This window comes from Biomphalaria glabrata, chromosome 11, assembly GCF_947242115.1.
Source record: "Biomphalaria glabrata chromosome 11, xgBioGlab47.1, whole genome shotgun sequence".
Lineage (NCBI taxonomy): Eukaryota > Metazoa > Mollusca > Gastropoda > Planorbidae > Biomphalaria > Biomphalaria glabrata.
Genome location: NC_074721.1, coordinates 15919475 through 15933917, shown reverse-complemented (window position 1 = coordinate 15933917; position 14443 = coordinate 15919475). Strand labels below are relative to the sequence as shown.

The 14443-nt window shown below is 32.0% G+C and overlaps 1 protein-coding gene across 1 annotated transcript in view; it reads left to right on the top strand.

The window, feature by feature from the left end:
- The first annotated feature begins 4433 nt into the window (after window positions 1-4433).
- Window positions 4434-14443, top strand: part of LOC106054884 (uncharacterized) — a 44722-nt gene continuing 34712 nt past the window's right edge. Inside the window, exons 1-12 of the mRNA XM_056003574.1 lie at window positions 4434-4521; window positions 5383-5542; window positions 6200-6268; window positions 6481-6569; window positions 7402-7504; window positions 7711-7841; window positions 8438-8487; window positions 8701-8957; window positions 9411-9505; window positions 11476-11580; window positions 12879-12969; window positions 13785-13873. Of these exons, the coding sequence (XP_055859549.1) occupies window positions 5449-5542; window positions 6200-6268; window positions 6481-6569; window positions 7402-7504; window positions 7711-7841; window positions 8438-8487; window positions 8701-8957; window positions 9411-9505; window positions 11476-11580; window positions 12879-12969; window positions 13785-13873 (1173 nt within the window). The 5' untranslated portion in view covers window positions 4434-4521; window positions 5383-5448. The remainder of the gene's footprint in view (window positions 4522-5382; window positions 5543-6199; window positions 6269-6480; window positions 6570-7401; window positions 7505-7710; window positions 7842-8437; window positions 8488-8700; window positions 8958-9410; window positions 9506-11475; window positions 11581-12878; window positions 12970-13784; window positions 13874-14443) is intronic.

The following is a 14443-nucleotide window of genomic DNA, read 5'->3' as shown; positions in this document are numbered from 1 at the left end:
AATCTGGATTCTAAAACCGTACAAGAACCACAACCAAAATCCTTGTCGCAGGATACAAGCACGCCCAACTTGTATAACACAGGGAAAAGCTCTTCAGAAACTACCGAGACCATCAACCATGTAGTGACTCCAAGAGAGAGCCATGGGACTCAACTCTCACAGGGCAATCGTTCTTTCGCTCTGGTTGACAAAGAAAAGGCCATCACAAATCAAGTTAATGTAACACGACCCGCTTTTCAAAATCAGAAAGATAATCAGATAAACAAGCAAACCTCTACGCTCGACGTTGCAGATACGTCTAGAAAACAAAGGTAGATAATCTAAGTCAATAAAAAATCTAATTTAGTAATAACACTAGTCCAATGGCTATTCTTTGGACACCTTCCTTGAAAATTGTATTCATTGCATTTTGTAATGATATCAATTAAATTTTGTGAAAAGAAAATATGAATGACTCTATTTCCTCAGCAAAATACAACCATCTTACGAAAACGCAGAAAGTGATCCAGCCATGAAGAAAGTAGTCGATGAATATAATGGACGACATAGGTGGGTATAGACAATACGGCATGAACTTTATTTCTATTGTACAATGCGTACATTTTTTAAAAATTACTTTTGTCATTGAGCAGAACTAAATTCATCTACATGTCAATGAACTAGTGGCGTTGCTAGGGTGGCGAGAGGATGGGGGTCAAAATTTGAAAACCCCCGGGGCCCCACTTTAGAGCCCCCAAATGAGTGTCCGAAATTAGTTTTTACATTAAATATTACGCTATCATCTCATGTCATAAATGTTCAATGTCAAAATGCAGGGGCCCCTAAGGAGGCCAAACCCACAGGGCCGCTAAATTCCTAGCTACGCTAAAATGTTGTTTGTTTGTTTGTAAAATGTTTTACATGTTTCGGATGTTCCTTCAGAGTTGAAGATAATTACTTCCTAGTCCAAACCTCCCGCAGGACGACGGGGGATGGAAGCGGGCAGGGTTTGAACCCGGGACCATCGATAAATCTGAACGACAGTCCAGCGTGCAAACCGCACGACCAGGCAGCCATCGCTACTGCAATGAAATATGCTTCTTATTTTAGATGGCGAATCTTTCATCCCTTTAAAAAAGAAAAATAAACAGATTCTTTGATGGCACAATCTATAAGTTGTAAAAAGTTGTTAGTACGGACTGTTCCGTTGTCACAGAGAAATACATAAAATACTGTAGACATTACTAAAAACAATTAATGAACAGAGACTTGGTGTTGATAAAAGTAGACATTGAAGGCTCATTTTTTTAAGTCACTTCCTTATAAGTACTTTCTCATAAAAACATTCACAACAAACAATGACACAATATAAACATAATAGCACAAAGACTTTTGGATCATTAAAACAGCTTATAATTTCATAATCACAATTATATTTTGAATTAGTTTCCATCTATTGGGTTTCCCAGAGTACAATCAAACTTTATAATCATATTTCATTCCCTCAATCAACTTCATATGGTAGTTTCTATCCCCTCTCTAAGTATAATGATCTGGATTATACAAAATATAGATCTCCTTCTTCCCAAGTGCTATTAGAGCATGGAATGAGTTGCCTGAGTCAGCCAGGAAAACCAATGACTTGGCAGAATTTAAGTCATTGGTTAAAATGCATGACTTAAATGCGTGACTTGTAGGAAGTAAATATCTTCTTTTTTTGAAGTAACGTCTGTATTGTATAAGATAAGATATGATTTTTAAATGGGTCTGCTGTAAAACAACAACAACAACAACAACATTGGATGTGTTTGAAAAATATTTTTTGCGCCCCCCCCCCCCCCGAAAGTTGAATAGACGCTATTGGTTTGGTAATGTCTGTTTCTCCGTCCCCGTCCCCTTCCCCCCGTTTAGATCTCGTAAACTAGAAAAGATAGTGACAATCCGACATCATGATATTCTAGACCTTTCAAAATTCTGATTCAACGTTATCTTATCTTATCTTATATAATACAGACGTTACTTCAAAAAAGAAGATGATTACGTCCTACGCGTCATGCATTTAGTCATGCATATTAACCAATGACTTAAATTCAGCCAAGTCACTGGTTTTCCTGGCTAGCTCAGGCAACCCATTCCATGCTCTAATAGCACTAGGGAAGAAGGAGTGTTTGTACAAATTTGTCCTAGCATATGGGACAAGGAATGTGCCTTTATCTTTGTGTCTTTCAGAGTATTTTATTAAATTTTGTTTTTGTATTTGAAGATTATGGTTCAGTGTTTTATGTATGATTGCTACTTTACTTTTGAGCCTTCTGTCCTGAAGGCTTTCTAAATTTAGTGATTTTACTAAAGGTGTTACTCTAGTCAAATGTGAATATTCGTTTGTTATGAATCTCACTGCTCTATTTTGTGTCTGTTCCAGTTTTTTAATGTTTTCTTGAGTTGAGGGGTCCCAAATGGAGGATGCATATTCTATTATTGGCCTAACCAAGGTTAAATAACATTTTAGTTTTATGTTCTTATTTGATTTATAGAAATTTCTTTTAATAAATCCTAATGCTTTGTTTGATTTTTTTGTAGTTTCATCAATATGTGGATTCCATGACAGTTTTTCATTTATTATAACACCTCACCTATAGGTATTTTGCGTTTTTAGTCTGTATTACTGGTTTGCCATGAATAAGATAAGTGGAATTAATTTGTTTTAGTTTTTTTGTTACTCTTAACAACTGACATTTTTCTGGGTGGAAAGACATGCTCCAATTTGATTCCCATTTCTGTAATTCATCTAATTCTCTCTGTAAAATATCTGTGTCCTGTGTTGTTTTTATTGTTCTATATATTATGCAATCGTCTGCAAATAATCTGACTTTTGTTCCTGAAGTAATGCAATTTGGTAAATCATTTATGTAAATTAAAAATAGTAGAATGTAGTGGACCCAATACTGTTCCTTGTGGTACACCTGAGTTTACTGTTATCGGTGTTGATTTAGAGCCATTTATTATTACAGTTTGTTCTCTCCCTATCAGAAAATCTTTAATCCACTGATGCAGTGAACCATTAATGCCGAAATATTTTAATTTTTTAAGCAAACTATGGTGGTGTACTTTGTCAAAAGCCTTAGAAAAATCTAGTAAGATAGCATCTATTTGTTCACTATTATCTAAACCTTTTGAAAAATCATCAATTAGTCCTATTAGTTGTGTTTCACATGATCTATATTTCCTAAAGCCATGTTGGTATGGTGTGAGGACATTATGTTTGTCTAAGTGGTTTATGATGTTGCTACAAATTATGTGTTCTAGGATTTTACATGTGATGCTGGTAAGTGATACTGGTCTGTAGTTTCCTGGGTCAGATTTTTCTCCTTTTTTAAATAGGGGGGTGACATTAGCTTCTTTCCAGTCCTTTGGTACTCTGCCCTGGTTAAGTGAAGCCTGAAAGAGTATTTTGAACACTGGGGCTAGCTCATTGCTTAGTTCTTTGAGTAATCTAGCTGGAATACCATCAGGTCCAGAAGCTTTATTTGGTTTGGTGTTGGCTAATAGTTTTTGAATTCCATTTTCTTGTACTACTATATCTTCTATGTTGTTTACTTGGTTCAAATTCAGTAATATGTCTTTGTCTCCTGATGCAAGGTATTTGTTTAGGATGTTTGCTTTAGTTTCATTATCATTATGTATTATGTTATGTTCATCTTTTAATGGCGCTATGCCTGTTGTTTCCATTTTCTTAGACTTAATGTATGACCATAGGTTTTTGTTGTTATCTTTAGATATTACATTGTTTATGTATTCACTCTGCAGCTGTCTGCTTACTTTTTGGGTTAAGTGTTTAATTTTTATATACTTTTTGTAAACTCTTTCTGCATTAGTTTCTTTAAATTTTTTATATAGGTTTATCTTCTGTTTACAAAGCTTCTTTAGTCTATTATTAAACCAGCATTTATTTATTTTGTTTGAAGTGTATTTAGTTGGTATATGATTTTCTATAATGCTTTTAAGATGGTTTTTAATTAAATTCCAGAGGTCATCGACTAGTTTAGTGATTTTAATAATAGTGTAGCTCATATCAAATTGGAATATTCGTTTGTTATAAATCTCACTGCTCTATTTTGTATTTGTTCTAGTTTCTTTGTATTTTCTTTGAGTTGAGGGGTCCCAAAGAGAGGATGCATATTCTAATAATGGCCTAGTTAGCCGGACCTAAGAGGCTAAAATAGCACACTTTATTATTTTTTTTGTTTTACTTATAAAAACAATTATCTAGATTCTAGATCCAAATCTAGTCTAGGTTTAGGTTGAAATTCAGACTCTAGCATGTCCAGATGCAATGTAGATAATAAGATGCTAAAATATAATAACAATCAATAATTTACTCTACAGAGCATTGTTGGCAGCAAACTCAAACTCTTTAGTATGGAAAGATAAAAAAGGAAATTTGTTACATCCGATTCAAATGTAAGTTCTTATTTGTTAAGATTATATCTACAGGATTTTCCAAATCTAGATCTAGAGTCTATATCTAGATCTATAGATAGGGTAGGCCTCCCTATCGCCTATATAGAGTACTGGGTAGTACTGTATACAGTATAGTTAATATAGTTAAGACTCTTCTGTAGTCTAGATTCCATTTGGTATACCTATTTAATATTTTTTTTTAAAAATATATTAATCAAGTAACCTAGTTTAAGAAAATTAAGTTAATCATGTCATGACATTACATTAGTCTATCTAGATCTAGTATCTAATTTTTTAAAATCTATCTCAGTCTAGATCTAACTAACTCAGTCAAACATGATCATACCCTAAGTTTAACTAAGAAGTAAGATTATAATTATAAATTATAAGATAGTTAAATTTTAAATCTAGATCTAGGGTATGGATAGTTACTTATGACTTATCATCTTTTAATTTATGTCACTTAGAGTTAGAGTCACTTAGACGATTAGTCTCACTTAGATCTATGTCTATGACTGTATAGTACAGTATAGTCACTATAGTCACAGTGTATTATTTAGTGTATACTCATACTCATCATACTGTATCAGTATAGATCTAGACATTCTAGATCTATCTAGTTCTGTAGTTGTATTATTTTATAAGCCTACAAGTACAAGGAGGCTAAAAATTAAAATACTCTATAGGCTATATAGTTCTATTCTAGACCTTAGGCCTATAGTTCTAGATCTATATAGTTCTTGTGATCTTCTAGTCAAAATTGTAAACATAGAAATCAAGATATACATAATGATATAGTCATTATAGTCATATAGATCTAGTCCTTATATTATTACTATAGACAATAGATCTAGTTGTATTATATTATAAGCCTACAAAAAAAAAAAACAACCTTTGTTTTTAACTTCCAATTCTCAAAAATTGTTGTTTTTTTTCTTCTAGATAAGTAAAAACACCTCAAAATTATCTGATGTACTTGACGCCTTCAATTTTAATAGACCAGAGCTAATGATTCGATTATTAGGAACCCCAGATCAGGACAAATCTTCATTATATGGTAACAGAGAACTTCCGGACCTCGAATATTGTGTTTCCTATACTGGTAAGTCTATTATGAAAGTGCATTCAAGTCAATGCCTAAAAATGCTCAATATTGTAAGATGTATCAGTTAAATTGTAAAATATGTTTGATATAGCCTTTAGATTTCTATATTTTTATAGGCCTCTTGTTAAAAACTATTTGTTTAAAAATAATATTTAGATCCTTAGAGTAGATATTTATTGATGCCACACATGACCTAAAATGAATTCTTTGCTTTTTTACATTTTTTTGTTTGGTTTTAACCCATAGATAAATAGATAAATTCTATCTAGCTATTTTTATGAGTCAAAATATCAGTCATAACTAATATTATTAGCTAATATTTCTGAATTTATTATGAGTGTAAATAATAGGTGTATGCTAAATTGGAAATGCTAAATGTGTGGATTTCAAAAATAGCTTTATAAAAGCCTGGTGCTAAGACTTGTGTTTAAACTCTTATTTCAAATAGCAATGTTGTTCTGCCTTCAAATATTTAATAAAATATTCTTTAGAAAGGATACAAAATGTTCTATTTATAAAGATAAATATCTGCTTATTTAAATTTTGCTACCAACCTTAAAAACATTTTTATAAACCGTTATAAAAATCTGTTTCTTATCAAGGCTTGTTGTAATCAACTTAATGTAGGCTATAATTTATTTTTCTTTTGATCAGGTAAAGGTGGTATAATCATTTTACCTCAACCTTTGAGGAGAAGACTAGTCCAGTTAGTAGATGATATTGGTCAGTATTCCAATTTTAATTCATACTTCTATTGTATTATTTTAATTTTTGGTTTAAGTGGAACCATATTTTTTATAGATTTAACAATTTGTAAAGAAATATTTTGAAAAAGAAATGTATAGAACCAAATCACTAATATCTCCATACCTGTGGGTATATTATTGGAAATGAAATAATGCTTACCATACATACATGGTTATGTTTATTTCAAGGTGCCTGGATTGTAAGTGACTATGAAGGTACAGATATAATTGAAAGCACGAATCAGCCATATGTCTTACCAAAGCAGTTGAAACCTAAGGTGAGATCTATGCTAATGTGCTTGAAGCACTTTTCTTTAAGTTTTTTTTTTAAAAGGAATTTGCAGTATTAATCCTTGGCCACCTGATGGGGTGTGAGTTTGAATCCTAGTGTACAATAAGAATTTTTAATTCAAGATTTCAAGTTTTTGTTTTACTGAGTGCCTAAAGGTAGCACAGAAACCATCTTCTTGATAAACCACTTTCCCACATATATGTCCGCTTGGACTTAAGCACATAGGAGCTTGTAAGACCTGCTAGGTAGAATTAATATAAATACTTCTATAACTAATACGATATATAGTGTTGTTTTTTTTTTTTACTAGGACATGGTTATCATGGATTTGAGATAGCATGAACAAATATGATTATAAATAAAAGTTGGTTAGCATCTTAAGTATGAGTTGATTGCAACATGACAAAAAAAAATCATCAGATTTTATGATTCATTCATTCATCTTCAGATTCGAAGCTAAGCCTTAATTATTATCATGAGTTATAAATCTCTGCCCCCTTCACCCATTTCAATTAATTACTTTTAATATCTATAGCCCTCTGAGGTACAATAGAGTATAAATAATAAAGACTTTAAGTATTAATACCAATCAAAAGCTTTTGTCAATTTTGATAGCAGTGAATAAACAATATGTTAAAAAATGGGTAGGTCACAGTCTCATACAAACAGTTTTTGGTTTCTCCAGTGTTAAGTTATTTTTTTTTTTTTAAGAGCTGAATGGATTAGAAATGCCTATCTTTGGTAAGCCATATAATCTTTTTTTAAATTGATCTTTTCTAGCAATATCAATGTTTCAAGTTTTTATTTTTCTTAAATAGTTCTACTCTGACAATGCCTTGTGGCCACCATCTTTCACTTACAGTTCAGTGCGCCTTGCATACACACGTAGATCAAAAAATAGAGTACAACAAAGTACAGTAGGTAATTATAATAAATAAATATGTGTGAATAATGACAGCTTAATTAAAATATAAGACATATATTATTAAAAAAAAAATGAAAAGCCAGTAGCCTTATTTGCTAAAATAATATTACACAACTTTTTTTTTTTTTCATCTTATGATACTTAAAATCTTTAGTACAACCCTTTCTGACCTACATATTTTGTCTGTTGTCTGATAAACTAGGTAATGATGACTCTTTTTTTGAGAGTGTAATTGTTTCAAATGGAGATATCAGGACTGTAAGAGAATTATTAGAACTTGTACGGCAAGACAAGTCAAGTCAGCCGAGAAGATTTAATGTCATACTTTTAAAGGCAAGACAATTTTTCTCTTATGCATTCTAAAACATTACTGTAAGTTTTATGTAGAGTACTACAGCACTTTTCATATGTTCATTATTTTTGATAATTTTGACATGCCAGTCATATTTGCCTTTTGTTTGTGCAATAAGTATATTTAATGCCTAGACTGAAATAGGTGGTATTCCAATAAAAATGGTATTTCACAAGATTAATGTGAAACAATAAACCAATATGCAGGCATATTTTGTTTTATCTGTCAGCGAGAAAGGCTTGAACTCAATAAGCCTCTTATAAAATATGGCTGTTAATTTCCAATGGTATATTGACAGAAACACTCATAAGAAATACTTCTTAAGCATTTATAAAACAATTCTAGAAAAATCTAATCAAGTGAATTAAATGTCCAACTAATATAAGATTTTTATACACACACATTTCACTTATACAACATTGATTAGACTATAAGCAGGTCACAGCTAGTAAAAATGAATTTTACTTATCCATTTATTTTTTTTTTTCCTGTTGTTTCATTTTAATGAGAATGAAACAATTTTAGATTGACAATGTATTTCTTACTATTCATGTATTTCTTACTATTTATGTTTTAGGGAAGTGGTGGCTTGGCAGACATATTAGCCAGTGCTCAGGATGAGAAATGGTAAGACTCTAGGATTAAATGTGCTCGGGCATCTCTGCTAATAATTTTAGGCATTATGTTCATATGTAGTATTGACTTTTAAAAATGTTTGCCACTTTCTTTATTTGATACCCAGGAATTAATTTTTTATATATTAACTTTTTTCTTTTTATAGATGTATGGACTTTATCATTAAAATGTTTTTTTTAAATGTTGTTTTGCGACATGTTTCAGGAGCTGTAATGATGTAAACAATGAATTAAAGAAATTAGAAGAATCAGAGGAAGAAAGCTTTGAAGATAGTGATGATGAAAACTTCAACTCAAGGGAGCAGGTGAAACAACACTCTAATGCTGGTTCTGTCATTAAAAATGTGATTTTGTCTGAGCAAGATTATAAGACTTTGTGTGCCATTACATCTGTTTTTGAGCCAGACTTGACCCTAGCTGACTATGGACTGGGAAGAACAATTTTATTGTCTATATTAAAAGGTAATTTTTAGTGTAGGAATCATAATGATTCATTTGAAATATGGCTAAATGTTAGATCAGTATGTGGTCAGTCTAAGAGGCCAAGCGTCCAATTCCAGTGACAATTATGTATTTTCAGTGCTCGGAGAACTCAAATTGATTTCTTATTTTGTCGGACATATGATCGTGTTCAGCACAATTTAACTTTGGTAACCTTTGTCCAAGAGACTGAGTTCTACTTATCTTATCTGTATGTGATAGCCTCATTTCTTTCTTTATGGCTTTGGCTTTATGTCCACTTGGGAATTTGGCTGTTTGTGGCCAAGATTTACAGACAAATAAAGAATGAGGTCATTATCAAGGGATGCTTTATTTATGTTCAACAAAATTGTTAGTGTGCCATTACTGAACATTACTTAATAAAAATTTTAAAACACTCATTTTTCACTAATTTTTTATTGTGAACTTTTCCAGTTTACCCAGAGAAAAAATGGAAACTGTTAAAACTGTGTGTTCAACTGGGATGCTTTGATGTGGCTAAGAAATATGTTTTGCAAGATAAGACGTCAGTAAGTACTGTGTAACTAACATATTGACTAAAAAAAATTACACTTGCATGACTATCACTTACATTCTTTCAGTTTAGTTCTGTGGATTACAATAAAGTCATTTAGCTTGATGCTTAGAGCAAAATCTAGAAATAAAAGATGATAGGATTTCTATGAGGCAACAGAACAGTTGGAAAGAATTTTGAATTTGTGGTTCCTGTCTAGAATCTAGTGTGTTTATTCATATTACACTTACTATTATTACCACAGTTAAACAGTTTGTTTCTTCTTGTTGTTGAAAATGTTTATTCATCGAAGGTGCTAATATGTTGTAACTGTGATGTGCCTGGGATTCTTTACATATAACTCTAGATCTAAATATGTCTTAGAGATTCAATAAATGAAGATTCCTTTTAAGTCAAATACAGATTTTTAATTCAATAACTAGGAATCACAACAATGTACAGTATTTACAAAATAAAACTGTATCAAATGAATATCTTCTTCCAAAGCTCAATAATAAAGTAGATTCAATTAATACTAGATCTAATCTCACAACAAATAAAATGTATGACTTATCACTTTGAAATCTTCTCCACAACTAAACTAGGTCCTATCTCTATGAAATCTTCTCCACAACTAAACTAGGTCCTATTTCAACTAAAAAAAATAAATCCCACTCTATTCCAAATCATTTCCTTAAGTCCTCTTAAACGCTTGCTTTAACCAATCCCATCATTACCCTCAAGATGTCACGCTATCACTGTATGTCTGACGTCATGGATTTTTCCAGCGCGTGAACTAAATCTCAGGTTTATTTTGCCCTAGATTAGGTTTATTTAAATTGATACGTGACAGTTATCGTTTCATCTATAAGTCACTTTGTTTTCATTAAAATCAACAACCCACATAAAACTCAAATAGGAATAAATAATCCACTAATTGTGCATTTCCCATGTATTTGACAACAACTGTAATGAAGGATAACTATTATTATTATAATTATTACTCATCAGCTTATAGCAGTTAGTCTCTTTTGTTCCATTTATCATGATCTTTTTACAGACTTTGGTCAAAAACAAGTAAGTTTTAATCATGGCATCATTATCTAAACATTTTCAAAAGTCATGCTTTTAAACAGTTTGCTACGTTCATAAGGTCAGCATGACATCAGTACTATTCAGTCTTCACAATTTTATTGGTCACTGTAGTGACTTAGCTCATTCAGTACAAGGATTGGTCTGGTCAGCCAAAGTTACTACTACATTTGACAGATGGCAAAAGGTTTATCTGTGGCTGTGATTGATCAAATGGGGTCAACATAATCTGACTGACTTTACTTGTTCTAACAAATTTTAGCTCAAATTTAAACTATTAAAAAAAAAAGGTTAGAACTTGAAGTATTGTGATCTCCTGATGGTTGCTCTACAGGTTCAAGGTCATGGCACATAGTAGGAAGCTAATGAGTTTTTTTTTTGTTTTTTTTTTATAGCACAATTCACAAATTTTTAACCTGGAGCTATATTCTGTCATATTATGCCATGGTTTGTATGGTACAGTAAAGGCATATGAAAAATGTTTTGTCTTTGAGTTTTCAGCTAATGTAAACTTTATGTTGCCAAATTACTGCACATCAGCTATCTTGGGGTATCGAATCTTGGACTGTAATGTTTTTTAAGTCTGTGAGCGCCAACATTATTATTTTTTTCTACATTGCAGATTCACCTTACCCCCCCCCCCCCCCCCAAAAACAAAAAAACAACAAACACACACACACAACTTAATTTTGATTAGGATGTGATGTGTACTTTATAAAGAATTCTCCATTTTTCATTTTAGAAGTTATTTTTAAAAAAATGGCATTACCACTTTACATCATCTGCTCTGTACACAACAAGGTCTGAAAGGGGGGGCTTTACTTTACTTACCACTGTATATTGTCTGCTTCAAAATGCTCTCTAGACTAATATTTTGCACTTTTTTATTTTCAGAGAAATCTAAGTCTTCCTGTAGTTCAGTCTGCTTTCATACTCAATAGGATCAACTTTATTGAATATTTCATTAGAATAGGAACATTTGAAGTCATGCAGGAAGATGTAAGTTTTGAAATGTCTATGGCTGTAATATGGCTCTACTCTGATTAGTAGAACAATAATATTGTTAGTTTAGTTTCTTGGTGAAGAATACATCTATTCACTGAGTTTAAATAAAAGGGACACAACTCAAACAAAACATTGATCTTGTATAATGTTCAAAGTGAAGTATTTTTCAAAATATTTTATTTTTCTTTTTTTTTCCTATTTATTATAAAATTGACTTGCTTTCATGTCAGTCTTCAGTTCAGATTACATATTGAGTCATTTCAAAAGCACTATAACTGATGAAATTGGGTGTATATATGTCAATGCTCAATTTCATCAAAAATCACACGCAAAAAAACATCACCATATTTAAAGGAACTTTTTCAACAAAAATGTATAAGATAAATTGGGAAAATCTTGGAAGACAATGGCCACCCACTCCATCATAACTACGTCAAGTCGTCGTGAAGTGGGCGACTACTGTCAATCAAGACAAGAACAGAGCGGTACAAAAACTGGTTTGTACCTTACTCGGTCAGACTTTATCAACACCACCCTTTGATCAGAAAACATTAAAAGGACCAAGATGCCTGTGTGTAGTTGCTGAATGAACTCTTTATGTTGTGGCTCAACCAATGGGCAACAGGAAACACAGGCAGAGCCATGTACAAAGAGATGACTATGCCTAACAAACTGGACAGTATTAACTTCCTCCCCCGCAAAGAGCAATCTACAATCGTCCAACTAAGGACAGGATATAAACCTCTGTTAAATTATCATCTCAATAAAATAAATCCCACACAACTCCTCCTTTGTAGACACTGCGCCCACACTTATGAAACTGTAAACCATATCCTTTTTGAATGCCCCTTCCTAATCCACCTTAGGCAGACCCTACTACCACTCCAGCCCAACATAACCAACACCCTGTACGGCAGTGCTGAACAACTGAAGAAAACAGCACACTATTTTTCCTTGGCACAGTCTGCAAAAGAGCTGACAGCTCAGCAGCAAAAAGCTGGCTAGAAGAAGAAGAAGAATGTTGTGTCTGTTCTATTTACTCTGTTCTATTTATGTGTATGTTTCTGTTGTGTTGTCTTTATATGAGAAAAGAGTCCTTTTAATCACAACAAATTTCCTTAAGGATCAATAAAGCAGTCTAAGTCTTATACATTTTAAACTATCCTGTTAATAAAAAGTATATTAACAAAGCAATTTTCAACATATAGAATAGTCAAAAGAACAAATAGCAATATGTATTAAGAAAGTTGTATACAAATATCTCATGGTTATGTCTACACAATTGTTGTCAGGAAAGCGTCATGTCCAGTATTGTTACAGACTCGAGAGCAATGAGTTTCAGTGACAACACTCTGTGGAAAGCTAAAGATTGGTATAAAACTGGTAGGTAATCCTAGATAAATATGTAAAATAGTGATTTAAAAATTTAGAACATTTATTGTCAATTTGTTTAGTTAATTATGAGTGCTGAAATTGTTTATTTATTTTAATTGATACAATTTGAAATGTAATGATTAATTTTAGCAGTTTCATGTTCTTATAAAATCCAATTTGACTGGAAATAAATAAAGAAATCTTGGGATAAAATTTAGAACACTTGCATCTATAAATCTGATGAGAATTATTTCAATAATCCAAGATTAATGAATAGCTTCAATAAATTTAGCCAAACTAATGGCATAAGAAAATCAAATCCGGATGACTGCCTTGTCGTGTGACAAACACATTGGATTTTCTTGATGGTCCCAGGTTCATACCCTATCCACTGCCTTCCCAGTCGTCCTTTGGGATGCATGGGCTAGGATATACTTATCTCCAAATCTAAAAGAACATCAGAAACATGTAAATTATTTGTGGAATAAACAAAACAAACTTTTTGAGCTTCCTTTTATAATTATAATAATAATTATAATACTGGTCTAGCTTCATCAGCATATATTTTTCCCCATAGCATTTTTTTTTTCCTTTTTTGTTTACTTTTTAAATATTTTTTTCTAGCTGTACTGCTTGGTGACATTTATGTAGGTAGCTGGTAAAAAAACCTATATGTTTAATGTAAAAAGAAAAACATTGTAGACATTTGTAATTGCAATATTTCATAACATTTGACTTCAAACTAAGCGAGTTACATTTTTTTTTCTATTTCATGAGTTACAGAAATGCATTCCAATAAAAAATATCAATGTTTGTTTTGCCAGATTTCTTTGGTGTGTATGACCATCTGTTTAGACAGTGTTTAATGAGTAATAAAATAGAGCTTTCTAAACTATTTTGGCTGAGAACAAAAGTAAGTCTGTTAGTGCTAAAATATGTCATTTACACTCTATATTTAACCAGTATTCATTTCATCAGATTTTAGAGGGATATCCATTTGTTGTTTTTTGTTATTCAGTTCATTAAATATTGTCAGATGGTTTTAGAATTTATAGTTTGTATTTAGTATTCTAATGATTTAATTCTTTTAAAGCAGAAATTAGGTTAGCAAAAAATATTTATTTATTTAAACACATTTATTTTATTAAGCAACCAACACTGTGATGAATGATTGTGGCATGAATGGTTGTGTGATAAGTGGTTGTGTGACAAATGGTTGTGGCATGAGTGGTTCAGGGGTGAGTGGTTGTGGGATAAGTGGTTGTGGGATAAGTGGTTGTGGGATAAATGGTTGTGTGACAAATGGTTGTGTGATGAGTGGTTGTGTGACAAATGATTGTGTGATGAGTGGTTGTGTGACAAATGGTTGTGTGACAAATGGTTGTGTGATGAGTGGTTGTGTGACAAATGGTTGTGTGACAAATGGTTGTGGGATAAGTGGTGTGACAAATGGTTGTGGGACAAGTGGTTGTGGAATGAGTGG